Consider the following 25,198-nt stretch of genomic DNA (forward strand, 5'->3'; position numbering starts at 1 on the left):
TGATCCAGTAGAATGTGGAAATTATCGAACAATATCATTAATATCACACACAAGTAAAATTTTGCTGAAGATCATTCAAAAGTGGTTGTAGTAGTACATCAACAAGGAACTGCGAGAAATTCAAGCCTGATACAGAAGAGGATATGGAACAAGGATATCATTGCTAATGTCAGATGGATCTTGGCTGAAAGCAGAGAATACCAGAAAGATGTTTGCCTGTGTTTTATTGACTATGCAAAGGTATTTGACTGTGTGGATCATAACAAATTATGGATAACATTACAAAGAATGGGAATTCCAGAACACTTAATTGTACTCATGTGGAACCAGTGCTTAGACCAAGAGGCAGTAGTTCAAAAAAAGTCAGAGGATACTGCATGGTTTAAAATCAGGAAAGGTGTGCATCACAGTTGTATCCTTTCATCATACTTATTCAGCCTGCTGCTGAGCAAATAACCCGAGAAGCTGGGCTGTATAAAGAAGAATGGGGCATCAGGATTGGAGGAAAACTCATTAACAACCTGCGGTATGCAGATGACACAACCTTGCTTGCTGAAAGTGGAAAGGACTTGAAACACTGATGAAGACCAAAGACTGCAGCCTTCGGTATGGATTACACCTCAACATAAACAAAACAAACATCCTCACAAGTGGACCAGTAAGCAACATCATGATAACTGCAGAAAAGATTGACTTTGTCAAGGATTTCATTTTACTTGGATCCACAATCAATGCTCATGGAAACAGCAGTCAGGAAGTCAAATGACGTATTGCATTGGACAGATCTGCTACAAAAGACCTCTTTAAAGTGTTAAAAAGCTAAGCTGTCACTTTGAGGACTAAGGTGCACCTGAACCAACCCATGATATTTTCAGTTGCCTCATATGCGAAAGCTGGACAGTGAATAAGGAAGACCAAAGAAGAATTGATGCCTTTGAATTATGGTATTGGTGAAGAATATTGAATATACCTTGGACCACCAGAAGAACTAACAAATCTGTCTTGGAAGAAATACAGCCATAGTGCTCCTAGGAAGCAAGGATGGCGCAAGACTTCATCTCACGTACTTTGGATGTGTTTTCAGGAGGGACCAGTCCCTGGAGAAGGGCATCATGTTTAGTAAAGTAGAGGGTCAGCAAAAAAGAAGACCCTTGACAAGATGGATTGACATCATGGCTGAAACAATGGGCTCAAGCATAACAACAATTATGAGGATGGCACAGGTCCGGGCAGTGTTTTGTTCTGTTGTACATAGGGTTGCTATGAGTCAGAACCGACTCGATGGCACCTAACAGCAGCAATCATCCTAAATGTAAAAAGCAAAACTTTGAAATTCTTTTACAAAAAAAAATAAAAGAATATCTCTAATATTGAACAAGATACGAAATGTACACATCATAAAGGACAATACTGATAACAGCAGCACATATACATGGCCTCTGTGCAGGGATGACACACACATTCATGAAAGTATTCCATGTAGTTAAAAAAAGTATTCCATGTAGTTAAAAATATATATATTTTTAACATCTGTTAGTATTAGAGAAGACACCATAAACAAAGTTAAATGAGTAGAATATTTCCAGCTCACATAACCATGAGCTTCTTTAGTAAAAGAGGTGTGTTGTCGCAAAAGGGGAAACCCAAATGGCCAATAAACACCTGGAAAGATTCTCAAATTCATTAGGAATCAGGAAATTGTAAATAAAATTCATAAGATACTGTTTCACACATTAGATTTATAAAAATTTTTAAATCTTATAAAATACCAAATGGCGAGAATGAAGCAGTAGGAACTCACACACTGTTGGTAGGAATGTGATTTGATACAACTACTTTGAAGAGAAGTATGTAATATCTAGAAAAAATGAAATAAATTTTAAATTACACATATCTTAAAACCCATAATATACTTTAGAGATATTTTGCATATGTGCCTGAGGCATTATTTATAATAGCAAAAAAGAAAAAAATTATGGAAACAGCCTAAAGTCCTATAAATAGTGAATGAATGAATAAATAAATAGTTCATAACTTAGTACATAATATTGCGGACTACTGTATACAACGGGAGCCATGGTGGCACAGCGGTTAAGAGCTCGGCTGCTAACCAAAAGGTCAGCAGTTGGAATCCACCAGCAGCTCCTTGGAAACCCTATGGGGCAGCTCTACTGTATCCTGTAGTGTCGCTATGAGTCGGAATTGACTCAATGGCAACAGGTTTGGACTTTTTTTTTTTTTTTTTGGTTTATATGCAACAGTTGAGTGAACCAGGTCTGTATGTATCAACATGGATTATTGTTGAAAATAGTGTTGAATGGGAGGGTAAAGCAAAGGAATATGTTGTTATTTATATAAATTTATAACAGAACAAAGGTATATACTGAGTACCTACAAATGGAGTAAGATTACAAAAGCATACACACAAATTTCAGAATAATGGTTTTTATAGGACGTCAGAAGGAAGGGAAATGTACTGCTTGGGGTAAGGAAAAGAGATAAACCAAAAAGGCCAAGTGTTTCAAGAAAAATGGGAGAGTATGTTTATTTGTGTTAGCAAAGTATCTGTGTAGATAACTTATGGTGCCATTGCGAAACAAATAGTAAAATCAGCAGCATTTTCTTTAATTTTTATTGTGCTTAAGTGAAAATTTACAAACGAAGTCAGTCTCTCATACAAAAACTTACATACACCTTGCTGTATACTCCGAATTGCTCTCCCTCTAATGAGACAGCACACTCCTTCCCTCCACTCTATATTTTCATGTCCATTCGGCCAGCTTCTTACCCCTTCTGCCCTCTCATCTCCCCTCCAGACAGGAGCCACCCACATAGTCTCATGTGTCTTCTTGATCCAAGAAGCTCACTCTTCACCAGTATCACTTTCTATCCCATAGTCCAGTCCAATCCCTATCTGAAGACTTGGCTTTGGGAATGGCTCCTGCATTGGGCTAATAGAAGGTCTGGGGACCATGACCTCTGGGGTCCTTCTAGCCTCAGTCAGACCATTAAGTCTGGTCTTTTTACAAGAATTTGGGGCCTGCATCCTACTGCCCTCCTGCTCCCTCAGGGATTCTCTGTTGTGTTCCCTGTCAGGGCAGTCATCGGTTGTAGCCGGTCACCATCTAGTTCTTCTGGTCTCAGGATGATGTAGTCTCTGGTTTATGTGGCCCCGTCTGTCTCTTGGGCTCATAGTTACCTTGTGTCTTTGGTGTTCTTCATTCTCCTTTGCTCCAGGTGGGTTGAGACCAATTGATGCATCTTAGATGGTCGCTTGCTAGCATTTAAGACCGTAGATGCCACTCTCCAAAGTGGGATGCAGAATGTTTTCTTAATAGATTTTATTGTGCCAGTTGACTTAGATGTCCCCTGAGACCATGGTCCCCAAACCCCCGCCCCAGCTATGCTGGCCTTCAAAGCATTCAGTTTATTCAGGAAACTTCTTTGCTTTTGGTTTAGTCCAATTGTGCTGACCTCTCCTGTATCGTGTGTTGTTTTCCCTTCACCTAAAATAGTTGTTACCTACTATCTAATTAGTGAAAACCCCTCTTCCTCCCTCCCTGCTCTCGTAACAATCAAAGAATGTTTTCTTCTTTGTTTCAACTACTTTTCGAGTTCTTATAACAGTGGTCTCATACAATGCTTGTCCTTTTGCAACTGACTAATTTCACTCAGCATAATGCCTTCCCAATCCTCCATGTTATGAAATGTTTCACAGAGTCATCATTGTTCTTTATCAATACGTAGTATTCCATTGCGTGAATATACTGTGATTTATTTATCCATTCATCCGTTGATGGGCACTTTGGTTGCTTCCATCTTTTTAATCAGCAGTATTTTTTAAAAACATCTGTGGTATCTAGATCTCTGTACATAGATCAAGAGGCTGTTGTTCGGGCAGAATAAAGGGATACTGAGTGGTTTAAAGTCAGGAAAGGTGTGTATCAGGGCTGTATCCTTTCACCATACCTATTTAATCTGTATGCTGAACAAATAGTACGAGAAGCTGGACTATATGAAGAAGAATGAGGCATCAGGATTGGAGGAAGACTCATTAATAACCTGTGATATGCAGATGACACAACCTTGCTTGCTGAAAGTAAAGAGGACTTGAAGCACTTACTGATGAAGATTAAAGACCACAGCCTTCAGTATGGACTACACCTCAATATAAATAAAACAAAAATCCTCACAACTGGACTAATAAGCAACATCATGATAAATGGAGAAAAGATGGAAGCTGTCAAGGATTTCATTTTACTTGGATCCACAGCCAACACCCATGGAAGTAGCAGTCAAGAAATCAAAAGACGCGTTGCACTGGGCAGATCTGCTGCAAAGGACCTCTTTAAAGTGTTGAAAAGCAAAGATGTCACCCTGAAGACTAAGGTGCGTCTGACCTAAGGCATGGTATTTTCAATCACATCATATGCATGTGAAAGCTGGACAATGAATAAGGAAGACCAAAGAAGAATTGATGCCTTTGAATTGTGGTGTTGGTGAAGAACATTGAATATACTATGGACTTCCAAAGGAACGAACACATCTGTCTTGGAGGAAGTACAACCAGAATGCCCTTTAGGAGCAAGAATGGTGAGGCTGTATCTTACATACTTTGGACATTTTGTCAGGAGGGATCAGTCCCTGCAGAAGGACATTATGCTTGGTAAAGTACAGGGTAAGCAGAAAAGAGGAAGACCCTCAACGAGGTAGATTGACAGCGTGGCTTCAACAATGGGCTCGAGCATAACAACAATTTTAAGGATGGCGCGGGACCGGGCAGTGTTTCCTTCTGTTGTGCACAGGGTTGCTATGAGTCAGGATGGACTCGAGGGCACCTAATAACAACAGTGGGATCTTAGGAGCCCTAGTGGTGCAGTGATTAAGAGCTCAGCTTACTAACCAAAAGGTTACCTATGGGGCACTTCTGCTCTGTCCTATAGGGTTGCTATGAGTCAGGATCGACTTGACAGAATTGGATTCGGATGGTATTATCTTAAGGAAATGAATATAAAGGATAAAATTTTAAATGGGTTTAGTTATTATCTATTTATTTGGGTGAAAATATGCATAGCAAGACATACACCCATACAGTAATTTCTACACGTACAATTCGATGACATTGTTTACATTCTTCATGTTGTGACACCATTCTCGCTTTCTTTTCCTGAGTTATTTCACCACATTCTTAGACTCGCTGCCCCCTAAACTTCTCATCTGTGCTTTAGGGTTACTCTTTGTCAGTTTGATTCTTGTAGATAATTTTTTTAAAAGGGTGCAATGCCCAAGGCAAACATTCTTCACTAATTGAGCTAAACTCTGGTTTAAAGGTGACTTCAGGGGATAGTTATGGTTCAAGGTTTAAAAATTATCTCAGGGCAATAAATTTGGGGGCTCCTCCAGTTTCAGTGGGTTCAGTAAGTCTGGATTCCATAGAATTTGAAATTCTTTTCCACAAGTTTACCCCTTTTATTTAGGGCTCATCTGTTGAGTCCTTGATCAACATGTTCAGTTAATGGGAGCCGAGCGGCACCATCCAGTTCTTCTGGTCTCATGGCAAAGGCAGCAGTAGTTCATGGAGACAGTTAGTCCTGCAGTCCAGTTTGTCCTCCAATTCCTGTCTCCTTCCTGTGCTGCTCCAGGTGAATAGAGACTACTTGTATTTTAAATGCCCACTTGCAAATTTCTAAGACCCCCAGGCACTATTCAGCAAACCAGGAGATAGAACAGAAACTCGAAAAACAATTATTAGACCAATTGACTGGGCTATCCACGAAACAGTGACTCTAAACCTTTGAACCAAGAAAACTACTCCCATGAGATATTTGGTTGACCTAAGTAGTATCAGCAGCTGCTCTTCCCCCCGCCCCTTTTTTTTTTTATTTGGTTGTTGTAAAATGGTTTATGTATAACACAATATTTGCAAATTCATTTTTTTCTGGTATACAGCTTAGTGATATCAGGTACATTAGTCAAGATGCCAGTTTTCCCTCACCATGGACATAAACTCACTACTTCCAGAGAGTGGTTCCTCTTCTCATTTCCCCTCTCCTGCCCCAGGTAACCACTAATAACCATTGGTCTCTGTACATTTACCTGTTCTTGTCATTTCATGTAAGTGAAATCATACAGTATTTGTCTTTTTTGTGATTGATTCATTTCCCTCAGCATAATGCGTTCCAGGCTCATCCATGTTGTAACATGTATCAGAACTTCGTTTCTCTTTATGACTGAATACTATTCCATTGTATGTATATACCACATTTTGTTTATTCATTCATCAATGGATGAGTTGGTGGCACTAATTGATGGGCCCTTAGGTTGTTTCAGCCTTTTCGCTATTGGGAATAGTGCGGACACGAACTTAAGTGTACATATGTCTATTCCTATCGCTGCTTTTAGGTTCCTCCTACACCTAGAAGTGGAATTGCTGGATCATGTGATAGTGCTCTTTTTAATGTTTTGAGGAATTGCTGTATTGTTTGCCATAAGAGTTGCACCATTTTACATTCCCACCAGCAATGGGTAAGAGTTCCAGTCCCCACACTAACATTTGTTATTTTCTGTTTTTTTTTTTTTTTTATCGTTGCACTTCTAGTAGGGGTTAGGTAATATCTTGTAGTTTGGATTTGTATCTCTCTAATGGCTAGTTACGTTGAGCATCTTTTCATGTGCTTGTTGGCCACTTTGGTGAAATGTCAGTTCAAGTCCTTTGCCCACTTTTTATTGGATTGTCTTTTTGTTACTAACTTATAGAAGCTTTATATATGTTTTGGCTATTAGACCGCTTGGATGTTTTTCCCAACCTGTAGGTTGTCTTTTTACTCTTTTGATAAAGTCCTTTGATGAATGTAAGTATTTAATTTTCATGAGGACCCTGTTATCTATTTTGTCATCTGCTGCTCATGTATTTGTTGTTACAATAGTTTGATAATCTATCATTAAGAAAAGCTTTTCCCACAGCTTTACCCTTATATTTTCTTCTAAGTATTTTATGGTTTTAGCTTTCGCATTTAGGTCGTTGATCCATTTTGAATTAGCTTTCGTGTATGGTATGAGGTATGAAACCTGATTTTTTTCTACATGTGGAAATCCAAATTTCCCAGCACCATTTGTTGTGAGAGACTGTCCCTTCCCCACGAATGGACTTAGTACCCTTGTTGAAAATTAGTTCACCATAGATATTAAATGAGTTTATTTTTTAAATGCCAATAAATTGTAATGCTTCTGTCCAATATACCAAAAATCCGTTGCCATGAAGTTGATTCCGACCCATAGTGACCCTATAGGACAGAGTAGAACTGTCCAGTAGGGTTTCCAAGGAGCGGCTGGTGGATTTGAACCACCGACCTTTTGGTTAGCAGCCAGCCTCTTAACCAGTGCAACACCAGGGCTCCCCTCCACAGTATAGTGCTGGAAAATGAGACCCCTAGGTTGGAAGGCACTCAGAATACACAGTGGCTGCAACAGTGGACTTGAGCATACCGATGATTGTACAGATGGCGCAGGACCAGGCAACATTTTATGTTGTACATGGAGTCACCATGAGTTGGAGTTGACTCGACAGCAACTAACAACTACAACAACAGTAATTAGTAAGAAAAACTGTGCCATAAAATAAGCTTAGACGTGCATACTCAGCAACTCAAAATAAGGCCAAGTATCGTTGCACAGTGATTTGAAGATGAAAATCATTATGTATTTATGAGTAAGACCCTGCTCTAAAGTTTGTGTAATTTATGTTGGCCTGAGACAATAAATGAAGATGGTTATGTAGCTGAGGGCCTAGAAAATTTGCAGCTGCTCACGTGAACTGCACGAGCAGAGTGGCAAGCAGAAGCACCGTCCAGGACTTGCTGCTGGGATGGTCACAGAGAAGTGTCCCAGAGTCCCCAGAGACCTCCCCAGGTAGTTGCTATGGGAAAACCAAGAACATCTTTTTCCAGGTATTTCTGAGTTTTCCTATTCTTTTTTCAATAATGGGACTAGTCACAAGTTTTTGAAGTGTCAGTGTTGTCAACTGGCAGCTACCAAAGGGTGAGTCAGAATTTGCCAAAAAATATTGGTACAACCACCCATTTTTCCCTTCCCCTCCCTCTCTGTGAATTAGTCAGTGACTTATCAGTTGTAAGTGATAGTTTTGCAACATCTTAGCAGATGGTTACTATTTTTTACTTTAAAAATGCTGCTTAGTCATAGTGAGAAAGAACTTTTGTGCACCAGGTATTCCCTTTAACATGCCTTTAAGCATTTGTCAGTCTTTCAGAACTTTAAGGGCTTTCTTTTTAGAAGTTAGTGAATGAACTTTAAAGCAGCTTTACAACTTTGATGTCCTTCTTTGCATTTTTTTATAATATGAATAAACACAGGAACACACTCACAAAAAATGTAATACTTCTGTGAAAAATAATGATTGAAAATTTTGCACTGACCACTTTACTTGCTTATATTTCCTTTTTTGCTTCCGTGGGATTTCGATTTTGTAACCCTTGTACTTGGTGCGCTGCAATGAATGAAACAGTCATTACTGAGTTTGAAATCAGCTAGAGAAGACAGCTGTTGAGAAATATATAATGAGTACTACAAAGGAGAAATACTGAGTGTGGCGGGAGCATGTAACAGAGGAATCCATTCTGGTCTCAGTGGTTGAAGGTTTCCATGAAGAAGTGATAGATGGGAGCAAGGTGAAGTTGATGATGGAGATAAGCATGGAAAAGTACTCTAAGGAAGGGAGTGATTTAGTTCTAATTATGAGACTTAATCATGTCTTCAAAATGATTGTTTTAACAATACTTAATACCACTAAATACCAGTGGTATTCTTTTAGTGGTATTTAAGTGTCTTTTAACTGTGTAATTAAATTTACTGTATTTTACCAATTTAAAGCTCGAAAAAACCTTTCTTTTTTAAAGATACGTGAAATATTGTTGCATTTAATTACCAGTGACAGATTTGATGAAATGCACAGCATTTCTTTAGTTTAACCTGCCTTGAGGCCAGACTCATTTGCAACTTGCATTTCATTATTGTAATTCTCACATTTTAAGAGTATCATAGTGATGTGTTAGTTGTTTGTATCAGGTGTTACCCCCAACTGAATTTGAGAGATAGAAAGTCACTTGCCCTAGGTTACACAGCTTACATTTAAGTGGTAGAGGTCAACTCGTCTGATTCCAAATCTTATGCCCATAATAGTCACAGCTCTGTACTACATCCTTTAAGAAGATTCATGACAGGCAAATCTGAGACTTAGGACCTCTGAGTTGAGAGACTATTCTGATTTACTTTCTTGTACTTTTCAGTAAAAAATAGCTTTCTATGAAACATTCAGTATCCATTTTGCGCCTAGAAAAAGTGGTCAGAATATATCAACGGTTTATAGAGTTTAGTTGTTGTAATTTATCTTTGCTTTAGAATCAAAATTTCACACTGCTTATGCTTTCTGGGTATGCATATGTACTGGGTGTTTTTTATATGCTTTCTTTGAAAGGAAAACAGATTGCTAGTAAGTAGTGTGTTAATCACAGTATTAGTTTTGCTTGCTTCCTGTGTATTTCTTCTTGAGTTCAGGTATAAGATCTCTGAGATTAAGAAATAATTTGATTCTGTAATATTCCAACTAACACTCTCAGAAGTAGGTCAAAGCAGAATGTTTCTTTGGAGTGAAGTGAAAGTCATCAGCTGATTCAGGCAGCAGGACAGGAATATTATCAACAGATGGTCAAGCAAGGTTAAGTAAAGATATCTGGGTCAAGCTTACCCAGGAAATCTATCTTCACATTAGAAAAGCAGTATAATGGCAGTAGGCGCCTCAGTGACAGCCTTCATCAGATCTGTTTCTTGAGTCACACTGTTTAAATCTGGTTGAGTATATCCTTTATATTTGGTGCACAACTGTCCTCTTAGGACCACACTTCATTGTCTTCCTAAGGAATTCCTTTTGTCTTTTGCCTATATTTATTTCCTTTTTTCTTCTTTATCTTTTAATAAATTTTCAGAAGCTTCACGAGAAAAGAATACACAAGATGTAAATTTTTTGACACCTTACACTGGAAAATGTCTTTATCACCAAGCTTAAATGATAGTTATAACTGGGTGTAGAAGTCTGTGTTGCAAATAATTTTCTTTCAGAATTTTGAAAGCATCACTCCATTATTTAAAACAGCTTTATTTTTTCTGGGGTTTATTGAGATTTAATGTACATACCATAAAATACACCCCTTTTAAGTGTACATCTATTGTCTTTGTTGTCCTTACTTTGCTTTATTTTCTGGAAAATTTCATCAACTTCTTCTTTTAATCCTCTATTCACTTTTTCATTTCTGTTACCATATTTTTAATATCTAATAGTTCTTTTTTTATATTCTGATTTTTTTTGTGGCACACTGCTTTTATTTCACAGGTGCAGTATGTTAACTCTCTGAGCATAATTTTTTGGGGAGTTTTCTTCTTCCTGCATATACTTATCTTTCCTCCAGATTTATTTTTCTTTGTTTTGATCTCTTTTTTCCATTTCGAAAGCTTTCCTTAGATATCTAGTATCCTTGGTTACCTACTTGTGATCAGTGGGAGCCTGAAACACTGACCAGAGGCTGTAAAAGCATTGGTTGGACTTGTTGACTTTGAACATCATAGGATGATTTCAGTGAGCTGATTTTGGGAAACCACAGTGTTAGTATCTTAAGGTCTTTCTTCTTGGACTTGTCAAGTTACCCAATAATGAGTCTTCCAAACTCTTACCTGAAGCATAAGGGTCTGATTGCCTGCATGCTGAAAGCCAGGTTGGGGATTCTGGCTGGGAAGAGTTGCTACATTCAGCGTTTAATATGGTTATGGTCATTTAACTCTTTTTTTTTTTTTTTTTTTGTACAGTCCTTTGCCCTCAGCTGTGCCTGGCATCCACCCTACAGAGAGCCTTTGCTTTATATTTTCCAGAAAATAAACCTTCAGATTTATGTTGGGGTGCTGGACGTTGGAGCAGTTGTTCAGCAGTGTGAAGCTAGGGAGAGGATCTAGGGCTCCACCTGCTTCGCAGATAGCTTTCCTCTTTATTTTTCTGTACTGTTCCCATCCTTTTTACCACCGCTTTCAGAGTTACTTCTTAAGCCTTTTGAGGATTCTACAGTGCAGATGCAGTTTGTTCTTATCTTTCTCCACAGTTGTTTGGGATTTCTTTTTCTTGGCTCAGCTATGTCATTTTGGAGCCCTGGTGGCACAATGGTTAAGAGCTCTGCTGCCAGGCAAAAGATCGACAGTTGGAAACCCTGTGAGGCACTCTACTCTGTCTTACAGGGTTGCTATGAGTCAGAATCAACTCGACAGTAAAGGGTTTTTTGGGGTTGTGTCAGTTACGGCTTGTTTTGTATCTTCCAAAATGTTGATGTGTTTTCTGTTCTGTTCTGCTTCCTAGGTTTATGTATGTCTTTTTTTTTTTTTTTTTTAATTCCTTAACATAGTTACAGTGGAGTTAGAAGAATGAATAAAATAAAATGTTCATGATTAACATCTTAACCTATGATCTGTTCTTAAAGAACAGGGGCTTTTTCTAGTTCATATCTAAATTTAAACCTGTTGTGGAGTCCCTGATATTAGATAATAAATGTTTAAATGGATGATTAAGCCTTATTTAACATCTGTATTAGTTATTTGTCACTGTCTAACAAATTATCCCAATACTTAGTGACTTAAAGCAAACAATAAACAAGAGCTCAGGAGTTGCTTAGCTAGGTGGTTCTGGTTCAGTATCTCTCAAGAGGCTACAATCAAGATGTCAGCCAGGGCTACAGTCATCTCAAGGCTTCACTGGGGCTGGGAGATCCATTTCCAAGATGCTCACTCACACGGTAACAAGTTAGTGCTAGCTGCTTACAGGAAGCCTCAGTTCCTTGCCACATGAACCTCCCTATAGGGCTTGTTAAGTGTCTTCACAGCATTGCACCTGGCTTCACCTAGAGAAAGTAATCTATGAGAGAGCAAGGCAGATGCTACAGTGACTTTAAGACCTATCATTGAACATCATATTCTGCCATTTTAATAATATCCTATTGGTTACACAAATCAGTTATATTCATTGTGGGAGGAGACTACACAAAGGTATGAACCCAAGGAACCGGGACTCATTGAAGATCATCTTGGAGGCTGGCTGCCACACAAAATTTCCATCTTAAGCTAGAAAAATAGAGCAAATTAAGCCCATAGTAAGTAGAAGGTAAAAAGTAATAAAGATCAGAGCAGAAATTAATTAGAAAACAAACCGTATAGAAAATTAATGAACCCAAAAGTTGGTCTTTGGGGGGAAAAAATTGATAAACTCCTAGCAAGACTAATCAAGAAGAATAGAAAAAACCAATTACAATATCAGAAAGAAGTAAAAGAGGGAATATCACTAAAGATCCTTCAGAATTGAAAGGTTAATAAGAGAACATTATGAACAACTTTAAGCCTATTAATTTGATGACTTAGATGAAACAGACAAATTGACTGGAAGAAAATCTAAATAGCCCTGTATCAAAGAAATTGAATTCATAATCCCTTCGCACGAAAACAAAACTCTAGGCTCCCAGATTATTTCACTGGTGAATTTTATCTAACATTTAAGGAAAAAAAAAATACCAGCCTTTCACAAATCCTTTTCAGAAAATAGAGGAGGAAAGGCTTTCAGAACAATTTTATGAGACAAGTATACCTCTGATGGTAACACCTGATAAAGGCATTACCCAAAAAAAAAAAAAAAAATTACAGACCAGTATTCTTCATGAACATGGATACAAACACCCTTAACAAAATAGTAGCAGATAGAATCCAGCAGTTTATAAAAAGGATGATACATCACGATCAAGAAGTTTTGTCCCATGAATGGTTTAACATTTGAAAAGCAATCAGTGTAATTTACCTCACAGACAGAATAAAGAGAAACATAATCCTGTCAACAGACAGAAAAACCATTGGATACATTTCAGTATTCTCATGATAAAAATTTTCAACAAAATAGCATTAAAAGGAAACATCTTCAACTTGATAAAAGCATTTAGAAAAATGTACCGGCATCATCATACTTACATGGTGAAAATGCCGTAAGGTCAAGAAAAAGGCAAGGATGCTTGCTTTCACCACTTCTATTCAACATCATGCTGGTGGTCCTAGCCAATGCAGTAAGGCAAGAAAAGAAAAGGCATATATTGTAAAGGAAGAAAATAAAACTCTACTTGCCACCAAATATCCTAAGGAATTTACAAAAAATAATAAGCCCTATTAGAATGAATAGATGAATTAGCAAGGTCTCGGGATACTAGTTCCATATATAAAAATCAGTGCTAACGATATAACAAGAATAAATACCTGCACTCAACAATTGGAAAAATGAGGGGAAAAAAAAAACGTTTATAATAATATCAAAAAACAATATTTAGGAACAAATTTAAAGAGAAATGTGCAAGGCCTCTATAGTGACAGCTGCAAAACTTTACTGAGAAAGTTAAAGATCTGTATAAATAGGTATGCTATAGTTTGGACTAGAAGACTTAAATTGTTAAGATGTCCATTCTCCCCAAATAGATCTCTAGACTCAACACAATCCCAGTAAAAATCTCATCAGGCTTTTTTTGGTATAAGTTGACGAGCTGGTTCTAAAATTTATATGGAAATGTAAGGAACCTAGAATGATCATAAACATTTTGAAGAACAAAGTTCTTATTTCAAGACATACTGTAAAGCTGCAGTAATCAAAGCAGTGTGATATTGGGGTAAAGATAGACATATAAATCAACTTGCAAAATAACTACAGAAATAGACCCGCTCAGGTGATTGATTTATTTTAAACAAAGGGACCAATGTAATTCAGTGGGAAAAGGATAATCTTTTCAATAAATGATGTTGGAACAAATGGATATTTGTATTAAAAAAAAAATAACTCCTACTTCACACCACACAGAAAAATTAATTCAAAGTGTATCACAGAACAAAACATAAAACTAAAAATGGAAATTTTCTAGGAGAAAACAGGAAAAATATTTATGACCTTGGAGTATGCAAAATGTTCTTAGAAAGAAACTTTGTTTAAATTAAAACCTCTTAAAAATACCATTATGAAAATTAAAAGGCAAGCTATATCTGGAAGAAAGCATGTACCTGTGCAAAAGACCTGTATCCAGATTGTACGAAAAACTTACACAACTCAGTAAGAAAGCATGAAGGAAAAAGACTTGAACAGGCACTTGACAAAAGAAGATATGTGAGTGGTCAGTAAGTACTTGAGAAGATACTCCACATCATTGGTAATCCAGAAAATGTAAATTAAAACCACAATGTGATACTATTTCACATCCACAGTGTGCCATGCAGCTAAATTAAAAAGACTGACAACACCAAGTGTTGACAAGGATGTGGAAGAACTGGAAATGGTAGGAGCATAAAACGGTACAAACACTTTGAAGAATAGTTTGGCAGTTTCTTTTAAACATCCGTTCACCAGATGAACCACCCAGTTCTACTGACCAGTCTTTACCCAAGAGAAGGAACTTTTATGTCTACAGAAAGATTTGTACGTGTATGTTTACATATTTATAATAGCTGGAAACTGGAAACAACTCAAATGTCCAACGACAGGTAAATGGAGAAACAAGTTATGTCATTCAAACAATGAAATGCTACTCAGCAATTAAAAAGAACAAACTGCCAATGTATATACAACAGCGTGGATAATTCTCAATTACTGAGCTTAATCAAAAAAGCCAGACACAAAATGGTACATATGGTATGATTCCATTTATATGAAATTCTGGAACTAGTTAATCTGTTCCGAAGGAAATCAGGTAAGTTAAGGGAGGAATGATTGCAAAGTACCCATGATTACAAAGTGTCAGGAAAGAACTTTCTCGAATGATGAAACGTCTTAATTTGGGTGGTAATAGTATGACCAGTTGCCGTAGAGTTGACTCCAACCACACGTGTGTCAGAGTGGAACTGTGCTCCGTAGGGTTTTCAGTGCTGACTTTTTGGAAGTAGATGGCCAGACTTTTCTTCTGAGATACCTCAGGCTGGCATGAACTGTCAATCTTTTGGTTAGCAGCTGAGCACATCAACCATTCGTACCATCCAGGGACTCTGGAATAGCATAAATATATAGATTTATCAAAATCATTGAACTTTACACTTAGATGTGTGTATTTTATGCGAGTTAATCCTCAAAATTGTTTTTTTAAAAATGAAATATCACTACACAGCCACCAAAATGGCTAAAATTCAAGATTGACAATATTAACAGTTGGTGAAAACTTGACAAAACAGTGACTTTTATGCGATGGAAGGATCAATTATAAAACCCCTTTAGAAGAGAGTTTGGCATTATCTAAGAAAATTAGAAATACACTTCCCTCATGACAGAACATTTCTACTCTTAGATACAGCCTAATCTATTAGAGAAATTTGTGCATTTATCAAAAGGACATATATAAGAATGTTCATAGCATGATTCATAGTAGCTGAAGAAAGGTAACAATTCAAATGGCCACCAACATTAAAAAAAAAAAAATTGTGTATGACTTCAACAGTGTGTTATGTAGCAATGAAAATGAAGAAACTAGTTACATTTCATTGCTATGGATGAATCAAAAACAGTCTTCAGTGAACGTCTCAAAAAGATTACATGCTTTGTTTTCAGTTGTATCAAATACAAGAATTAGGAAGACTCGTATTTGGAAATGTGTACTTATGTGAATTTATGTGGTAAATCTGTAATGAAAAGGAAATGATTACTGTAAAAGTCAGGATGGGGTTACCTTTACAGGCAAGAGAACATTAGGGTAGGGAAGGGCCTCAGGAGGAGGCTTCTAGGATGCTGGCAGTATTGAGTTCTTGATCTGATTGGTGGTTCCATCTGTTAAGTGGCATATTTACATTTATAGACTTTGGTAAATATATATCTTATTTAAAAAATAGAAAAAATAAAACTATTTTATCAATTTATAAATGTTTCCTGAGTACTATGCATATTCTGGTAGGTGATGCAGGAAATGCAAAGGTGTTTGATGTGGCCTCTAACTAAAGGAGATAAAGGACTCACTGATTATTACCATAAAAAGACATCAGATGATCAGTGCTCTTGATAATTTCTGTTCTTAGAGCTTCTGAGCCATGGAAGTAAGCCTGTAAAATTGAGGCAGGTAATTACCTCTCAGGAGGTAATACATGTACATTAAAGTATAATTGTGGTTTGTTTGTTTTTTTAATTGTGCTTTAGGTGAAAGTTTACTGTGCAAATTAGTTTCTAATTCAGAAATGTAGCACAGATAGTTTTTGTAACAGTGGTTGCAACCCCTGCAACCTGTCAGCACTCTCTCTTCCACCCCAGATTCCCTGTGTCCATTCGTCTAGTTTTACTGACCCTCCCTGCCTTCTTGGTTTTACTTTTGGTCTGGTATACCTGATCGAACTAAGAAGCACATTCCTTACATGTGCTACTGTTTGTTTTATAGGCCTGTCTAATCTTTGGCTGAAAGGTAGGCTTCAGCAGTGGCTTCAGTTCTGGATTAGTATGGGGCTGTAGTCTTGGGGGTTCCTCCAGCCTCTGTCAGACCAGTAAGTTAGGCCTTTTTGTGTGAATTTGAATTTTGTTCTACATTTTTCTCCAGCTCTGTCCAGGACTCTCTATTGTGATCCCTGTCATAGCAGCCCATGGTGGTAGCTGGGCACCATCTAGTTCTTCTGGTGAAGTTCTTCAGGCTGGGGGAGGCTGTGGTTCATATGGTCCATCAGTCCTTTGGACTAGTATTTTCCTTTGGTTTTTTTCCATTCTCTTTGCTCCGGATGGGATGGAACCAAGCTTTTAAGACCCCAGATGCTACTCGCCAAAGTAGGATGTAGAACATTTTCTTTATGAACTTATCCCCTGAGACCATGGTTCCTAGCCCTCATCCCCAGTAACTTTGTCCCTCAGGGTGTTTGAATGTGTCTAGGAAGCTTCTGTGACTTTGCCTTAGTCAAGTTGTACTGACTTCCCCCTATATCATGTTGTCTTGTCCTTTCACCAAAGTTAACACTTACCAGCTATCTAGTTAGTAAGTTCCCCTCCCCACCCCTTGTGGTTATGTTCTTACCAGGATCCAAAATTATTCACTGCCCTTTTTTTTATTATTTACTTTAACCTGAATTCTTTTGGTACATGTAGTCCCAGTTATTTTAAACATGACAAAATATTTTCTTTTTCACATCTATTTTTTGCTGCATCGTAACAGAAATTTTTAGTCTTAGCACAGTGAACAGTAAACTTTAGAATCCTAATCTCTTCTTCATGGAACATTCTTCCATACAACATCTTCAAGGAGTTAGCTTACATTGGCAAAAATGGTTTTGCCTAGAATTAAGACCCCACGTTCCAGGCACAAGTAGATACCTTATGTTGAGTCTTCACCCCAATGCTCTGAGAAACAGGTATTTTTCTGATTTTACGGATGAGCATATAGAATTTCAGAGAAGTCATAGCTACTAAGTATTGGAGCTCAGATTAAAATCTGTGTTTGTATGATTTCCAAGCCCTGTGGTTTTTTCACTCTTCTAACTCTGCTACCCATGAAAAGAAGAAAATAGACCTGGGTTTTTTGGTTTTGTTTTTTTTTAATGCAACAAATAGTTAATCAGTTAAAAAGAAAAAAATAAAAAGGGATACATTTCTAATAGCAACAAAAAAATTTTATCATTTATAAAAAAATATAACAAAAAATACATGAGATTTTAAAGTATATTACAGAAGTTTAATGAAAACCATTAAAATAACTTTAAATTCAGAGATATCTTGTTCATGAATTGACAGACTATCCTGCTGGTATTCTGGACATTGTCTGTTTTGATAGATTTCTTTCCTTAGTTGTATATATGCTATGTAGATACTGGCAATCTAAGTAATTGATAATATTTCATTTTCCTCCAACTCTTCTCATGATATATCTGTACATTATTTCTCAATTTTATTTATCTGAATTATAGTATCTCCCATTAATTTTAATTGTATGACTATACTACAACTGATCGATGCTGTTGGTTGGATATTTAGGTTGTTTCCATTCTTTTTACTATAATAAGCATTCTTATTTATGTCTCCATTGGCAGATGTGGGGTTTCTCTAGAATAAATACATAGTTGTGGAATTGCTGGCTTGGAAGTTATCTACATCTTCAGAATTACTAGATATTTGACACCATAAGTGATAATATCAGTTTATATTCCTATCATCTGTGTGTGAGAGCTTTCATTTTCCCAGTGGCTTGTTGTCAGTTGATATTACCAGTCTTGAAATTTTTTTGCTAATCTCAGTGAGTATAAAATGGTAGCTCAATATTGTTTTTATATATATTTCTTTTATTACAAATAAAGATAATTAGTGAAATTTCCTATTTTTTACTGTTTAGGTTTTCTCTTCTGTGAAATACCTGCTCTTATCTTTTGCTACTTTTTACTGTCTTCTTGATTTGTAGGAACTGTTTACATATTCTACATATTAACCTTTTGTTGTACATATTGCAGAAGTCTTCTACCAGTCTGTAACTTTTTTTAACTTTGTTTATGGTGCTTTTTTTTTTTTTTTTTTAGTTTTTGTGGTTAAATTCTTTCCTACCTCCAAGATCATAGTCTATATTTTCCTCTAAATATTTGCTTTTCTTTTCATATTTAGTTCTCTGAATAAGAATTTGTTTTTGTATACAGTATGAGGTAGGCTTTCAAATTTGTTTTGCTGGTCTATGTGTCTGTTCCTACAGTTTCTTGATTTGAGTAGTGTCTTAGTCTGGGTTCTCTAGAGGAGAAAAACCAGTGAAACATATACAGATACATATGTAGAAAGAGAAATTTACTTCAAGGAAATGGCTCACGCAGTTGTGAGGGGTTGGCAGTTGTGGAGGCTGGCAAGTCCAAATCTGTGGGTCAGACAACAGGCTGAAAATCTCTGCTGACTCATGTGGTTGCAGGGGCTGAAGAACCCAAAACCTGCAGGTCAGATGATAGGCTAGAGGCCTCTGCTGGCTTACGGGATTTCGGGGGTTGGCAAATCCAAAATTTGAAGGTCAGGCGGCAGGTTAGAGGCTTCTGCAGGGTTACATTCCAAGAACCGGAGGTCAGGCGATAAGAAGGGTACAGGGTTGAGAAAAGAGAGTGAGTTTTGCCAGAACATCCGTTTACAGATGCAGGCCACACCTGCAAGGAAATTCCCCTTCCAACTAATTGGCTGTTCACATCAGATCACAAAATGGAAGGTGTTTACATAGTGTCTGCCAAACCACTGAGAATCATAGCGTAGCCAAGTTGACATATAACACTAGCCATCACAAATAGCATTGTAACATATCTTGATGTCTGATAGGGCAGACCTTATTCTTAAAAGTTGTCTTGGCTGTTTTTGTCTCATTGCTCTTTCATGTTAATTTTAGTATCAGCTTCTCAAGTTCCAGGGAGAGAGGGAAGTACTTAAAACCACTGTTGGTATTTTGATTGAAATTGTTTTGAACTTGCAAATTAATTTAGAGATAATTTACATTAATAGAGTATATTATTTTGTATGTTTAGATCTTCTGTAATATCTTTCAATAATAAAGATACTTATTACTTCTATCAGTCTTACACATCCTTTGTTTAGGTTTCATCCCAAGTGCCTTGTAATTTTTGTTGTAATTGTAAATGGTATCTTTTTTAAATTACATTTTAAGTTTGCTGTTGATGTATAAGAATGTAACTTACTTTTGTATGTTGATCTTAAATCCAGCAACCTTGCTGAACTTTCTTATTAATTCTGATAATTTATAGATTTTATTGGATTTTCTATATAGACAGTGATACTGTAAAAAAAAATTTTTTTCCCTCTTTCCAATTCTATTATTTCTGTTTACTTGCCTTACTGTGCTAGCATGGACTTCCTATGAAATGAAATTGTATTTACTGTATATTTTTGGTAGATATATTTATCAGATTACAGAAGTTCCCTTTTAGTCCCAGTACAGTAAGAGCTATATTTGCTATGGTGCTGAATTTTATCAAATGCTTTTTTGTGGCTGTCATCTATGGAGGTGATCTGTGCTTATTTTCTTTAATATGTTAATGTGGTATATTTTATTAATAGATTTTTAAATGTTAAATGTAAACATTTCCTTTTCAATAAAAATTAGCTGATTTGTGAAAGGGGAAGAAGGAATAAAACATACAGGTATGTAGATTTGTAAAATGTTAAGAATTCAACAAAGGTATAAAGTAGATCTTTGATCACTGAAATTCACTAATTCAAAGTTGTATTTTTTTTTTTATAAGAGCTTTTTATTACTAAAGTTAATATTTCCCTCAAATGGCCACCTTCCTGTAGAGAGGATGGTAAACAGTAAAATATTAGAAGACTAGTGGGATAACCAGTAGGGAAAAATAGTAGAAGAGTGAATTAAAAAGGAGAAATAATTCTAGCATGTTTGTTTAGTAATTGCAGCTCTCTGATATGAAAAACTTTAGTTATGGATGCTAGTGTTATGCCAATCCAGTGAAGAAAATTTACCTGTAGGATTAAAGAAAAAGACAAAATAAGCATGTTATTCACCATATATTTATTTTTCTTATTTACTTTTTAAAAAGTAGCCCAGAACTATTTGTGCTTATTTAAGAACTTAAACAGTATGAACACATAACTTAAATTTGGTAAGTATCCTGCCAGCCTTTTTTTTTTTTTTTACACACAACTATATTCTACGTTTTCTCAATAGAAGAATATGTTACAGTGTTTACACTTCTAAAGCTACTGTAGATTTGAATAAGATATCCATAATGCTGTTACAATCTTACCAGTCTCCTCTTTTTAATTAGTAAGAAATTGTGGGAATATTTTAAAACCTATTTAGATGAAAGTTTACCAGTGAGTATCAATTCCTCTTAAATTCCGCAAAAATGTATATATCAGGATGTTCGTTGAAATTTTTTGTAATATTAAAAAAAAAAGCAAACCAACATAAATATTCATCATTAAGGATATGAAGTACATCCCTGTAATAGGATATCCTGCAGCCATGAAAAAGAATGATATAGTTCCATATTAGCACATATAGCTCTATCTCTAATAACATAACGAAAGAAAAAAAATCAAAGCCCAGATAGTGTTTTTAATGTTTTACTGTTTGTGTTCTTTTTTTAAGAGGAGGAAATATGTATTCACTTAATTATCATGCACCCATACAGTGAAATATAGCACCATTAAAAAAAATGAGGTCTGTGTACTGACATGGAAAGATCTCTAAGATACATCGTTAATTTAAAAAAATAACAATAAAAAGCCATAGAACATTTATCATCTGATTTCTTGTAAAAAAAAGTTGCATGTACATTTTTATCTATGTAAGTGCATATTAAAAGGACAATTATGTATACGTATCTAACTACAAACGATGTTACTTCTTAAAGATACAGGGGGAGGTAGAATTGGGACTAAAGGGAGAGTCTTTGCTCTTTATACCTCTATTGTGTGAATTTTTTACGATGAGACTTCATTCACATATATTTTCGGTAATAAAGAAAACATAATATGTGCTCACTACAAAAATAAGAAAGATAAAAGTAAAAAGAAGAAAATAAAAAATACCCACAGTAAGCCCTACTACTCACACATACTCTGAGATAACCACTGTTAAAGCCTTGATAAATATTTTTCCAGAAGTGAGAGACATTTTATGGAGGACTTTTAATCCTAAACTAAGGAGAGGGAGAAAAAGAACATGATACAAAAACTGTACACTTAGCTGAATAGACTGTGAGCATGTACCAGAAAATGGAGAAAAAGAGCATCATACAAAAAATTTAGACTTAGGTCACAGATGGTCAGCATGTCCAAGGAGAGCGAGAGAAAGTGTACCAGAGAAAAAAATTTACACTCAGCCCAACAGAGTAGGCATGTTTTTTGAGTAAAAAAAAAAAAATGATAGCATGTAGTTTATTGTCCATTTTGGCTTTATCTTTCATTGTATCCCTAGTACCTTTATACAGTGCCTAGCACATAAAAGGAGAAGCCCCTGGGTGGCATAAGCAGTTAAGCACTTGGCTACTAACTAAAAGGTTGGTGGTTTAAACCCACCCAAAGGTGCATCGAAAGAAAGGCCTGGTGAGCTGCTTCCAAAAGGTCGCAGCTATGAAGACCGTATGGGGCACAGTTCTACTCTGCCGTACACAGGGTTGCCATGAGTCAGAATCAACTCAATAGCAGCTGATTCGGTTTTGGCTTAGCACATAAAAGCCATCAGTAATTATGTGTTTAAGAAATGAGTGATGGTGATTTACTAACCATTCTGAAGCTATTCCAGCTCCAAAACCCAGGGTGAGGAAAACATGCTGGCTTGCCTGTTAGAAAAGCACCAACTGTAGCTTGATAACATTGGGCACATGTCACTAGTGTTACTACCACGTAGCTTGGATTAGCACCAAAAAAGTACCACTGCCTTCTCAAATGTGTACCAAGACGTGGGAAATTTTCACTAGAATAGGTAAACAGTCTGGGGTGGCATAGAAAGCCTTGTTTAAAAAAGAATACCTGTCCGTCTGATCTGCTAAGGGTCTCTGGCCTTCTTTGTCCTATTACAGACCTTGTCTCATAGGTGGGAACACTTCTTTGAACATGTAGTAGAGAATGGAATGATTTATTTGCCATGATGAGGGAGGTAGATTATAAAAACTGTAGTATTTGGCCTCTCTGTTCTTGTAGCTGTCTTCCAGTCAAACAGATCACATTGAAACTTTGTTTAGTTTTAGAAATTTTACATATATATATATATACATAACACATACATATGTACATACGTACACACATATGTACTATGTAATATATATAAAGGGTCATTTTGATTCTATAAATAGTTAATTAGAGCCTAACAGGGAGCCTAACATGAAGTTCCTGAATTTTTTTTGGAAAATGTTAATTTTTACTATTTGTGTTTTTCTTCTTAGTTTCTGCCACTGCCTTCTACAAAGCACAACCTGTAATTCAGTTCATGTGTGAAGTTCTTGACATTCATAACATTGATGAGCAACCAAGACCTCTGACTGATTCTCATCGGGTAAAATTCACCAAAGAGATAAAAGGTGAATTAATTAGCATTTGAAACAACTTAACTATAAAAGGCATGGTTATAACAAAGTTTTATTGAAATGTTTCTTTGTAATTAAAATCTATTCATATAATATCACAAGTAAAATACAGACCAGTTATAAAATATTACATTAAATTCATAACTATAACATCTTAGGTAATGTTTAAATGAAAGAAATGCTAAATCCTGGGATTAGTATAATACTAGCTGAATTTCTTGTTAATACTTATCTAGCTGAAGGGATGAGTGTCTCATGGGAAAATGCTTCTGTAATACTGTGGAAAGGGAGAAACTTATCCCCAAACCATTGTTATCCAGAATTAGAATTATTCTTTGAACATAGTCTAATACAATGACTTCCTTGTTTTTCTGAAATAATAGGTTTGTTTATTTTATCCTTTTGCAAATGTACGGATATGGACCTAGTCTGCTTCATGTGTCATTCTGGAGCTGGAACATGATGTACATTGTAGAGATGACCATTAATCCTGCCTATTTTACTTGGCAGCCAAAGTTTGCACAGTGGTGTTGCATCATATATACGCTTAACTTGCATAGATTCTTCTATCCATGGCCTCTAAAAAAGAATAAGAAGTAGTTGTAATACTGTTCTAGGAGCTGTGTTTGTACATACTTACTCTTTGTATATATGTATGTTTCTCTATACATTTCAATATAGTACATAGCTTTATACCCAAACCCACATATACTGTACTTCATTAGCAATTTAAGGGATTTTTCAAGGATAATTTTATATACAATTCTTGCCTTGTTTATAACTTTGGAACCCAATTGTTATGTATGATACGACTCCACTGTATTTAGTTATTATTTAAACATGAAAAGAAATTGATATTCTCTCTAATCAGAGTGACTAGTATAAATTGTTTATATTGTGTTAGGTTTTAAGTAGCCAGAAGTAATTATGCTGTTTTTAAGATTTTACCTATTTATTGCAGATAATTTTTAGCTTGTGATTTGAATGAAGCATTCAAGTTTGTTCACTGACCATCTTTCGGATTCCCAAAGTCAGTTAGAGTAGCTGGATACATCCTACTTGCTCCAGTAATCATTCATTCTTTGCCATTCCATAACCAGGAGAGAGCTAGTCGTTGTAATAAAACATTAAAAGGAAAGCCCATCCTTCTTTGAAGATAAGCACCGATTTTTCGCCAGTTGCTTAAGTGCCAAAATAAGAAGCTTATGCATGTACCTGTTTTGCAACCATACCATTGTCCTTTCATAATCTGTATTAACTGCACAGTTAGCATTATCTGGAGGAGTGCATTACCTGTACCTTTAATATGGGATCATCTAAATGCCATGGTTTCCAGTGGAGTTGCTGCTTAATTACCACCTCTGATATCATGAAATCACTTATTTTGTGGTAACTATGCAATCAACTCGTATCAACACTCTATCACAGAAAATAGAAAATGTACAGAACAAGGATTCAACTGCTGCCTGAAGAGCATGGACTCAATCTTAACTTCAACTGCTCAGGGGCCCGAAAAAAGACTAGAAAGCATTATAAAGTTGATGTTATAGTGAAGGTAAAGCCAAGTTTATAGGTTAAATATTTGATTTCTTAAATCCCAAACTTTTTTCTGGTTGGATGGAGGGTTTGGGGAGGGACCTGGGCAGAGAATTATCTGGCCCATTTTTAAAAAATCTTAACTTTTTGCCAACCTCTGGATTTGAGTCTAGTTCTTAGGTGCCTATGGCCCTGGATTTGGAGTAGAAAAATCTGGGTTGGATTTAATTGACAGGTTTTTCCCCTCTTCAAAGTCATGAAGGCTTTTTTAAAGTACATTGTGTATTCCTGTTACAGTAACTTGAGAGAATGCAAGTTATGTGTTCTGTGCTGTATATTTGGGTTTAATTTTTAGCTGGCATGAGAAATTTTATGATAAATTAAATACTAATAGTATGCTGTAATGAACAGATTTTCTTAGTATATTAATGTTATTGCAGTCAGACTTTTTCCTAAATGTTTAATAATAACTTCGGGGATAGTTCCTTTGTCCAGTAGTTAAACAGCAGAAATACTGGGGTAAGTGTATGGTAAAAGTACTATATGTATATAAAAATACAAATTTATTTTT

The 25,198-nt window shown here is 36.1% G+C and overlaps 1 protein-coding gene across 3 annotated transcripts in view; it reads left to right on the plus strand.

Annotated features, from left to right (window-relative positions):
• The window catches only part of AGO3 (argonaute RISC catalytic component 3), a 177,778-nt gene that overhangs the window by 80,226 nt on the left and 72,354 nt on the right, over positions 1-25,198 (plus strand). For all 3 annotated transcript variants that reach the window (XM_049878743.1, XM_049878744.1, XM_049878745.1), the window contains one exon: positions 22,951-23,085. In XM_049878743.1, the coding sequence (XP_049734700.1) occupies positions 22,951-23,085 (135 nt within the window). The remainder of the gene's footprint in view (positions 1-22,950; positions 23,086-25,198) is intronic.

Source organism: Elephas maximus, chromosome 3, assembly GCF_024166365.1.
Source record: "Elephas maximus indicus isolate mEleMax1 chromosome 3, mEleMax1 primary haplotype, whole genome shotgun sequence".
Taxonomy (NCBI): Eukaryota; Metazoa; Chordata; class Mammalia; order Proboscidea; family Elephantidae; genus Elephas; species Elephas maximus.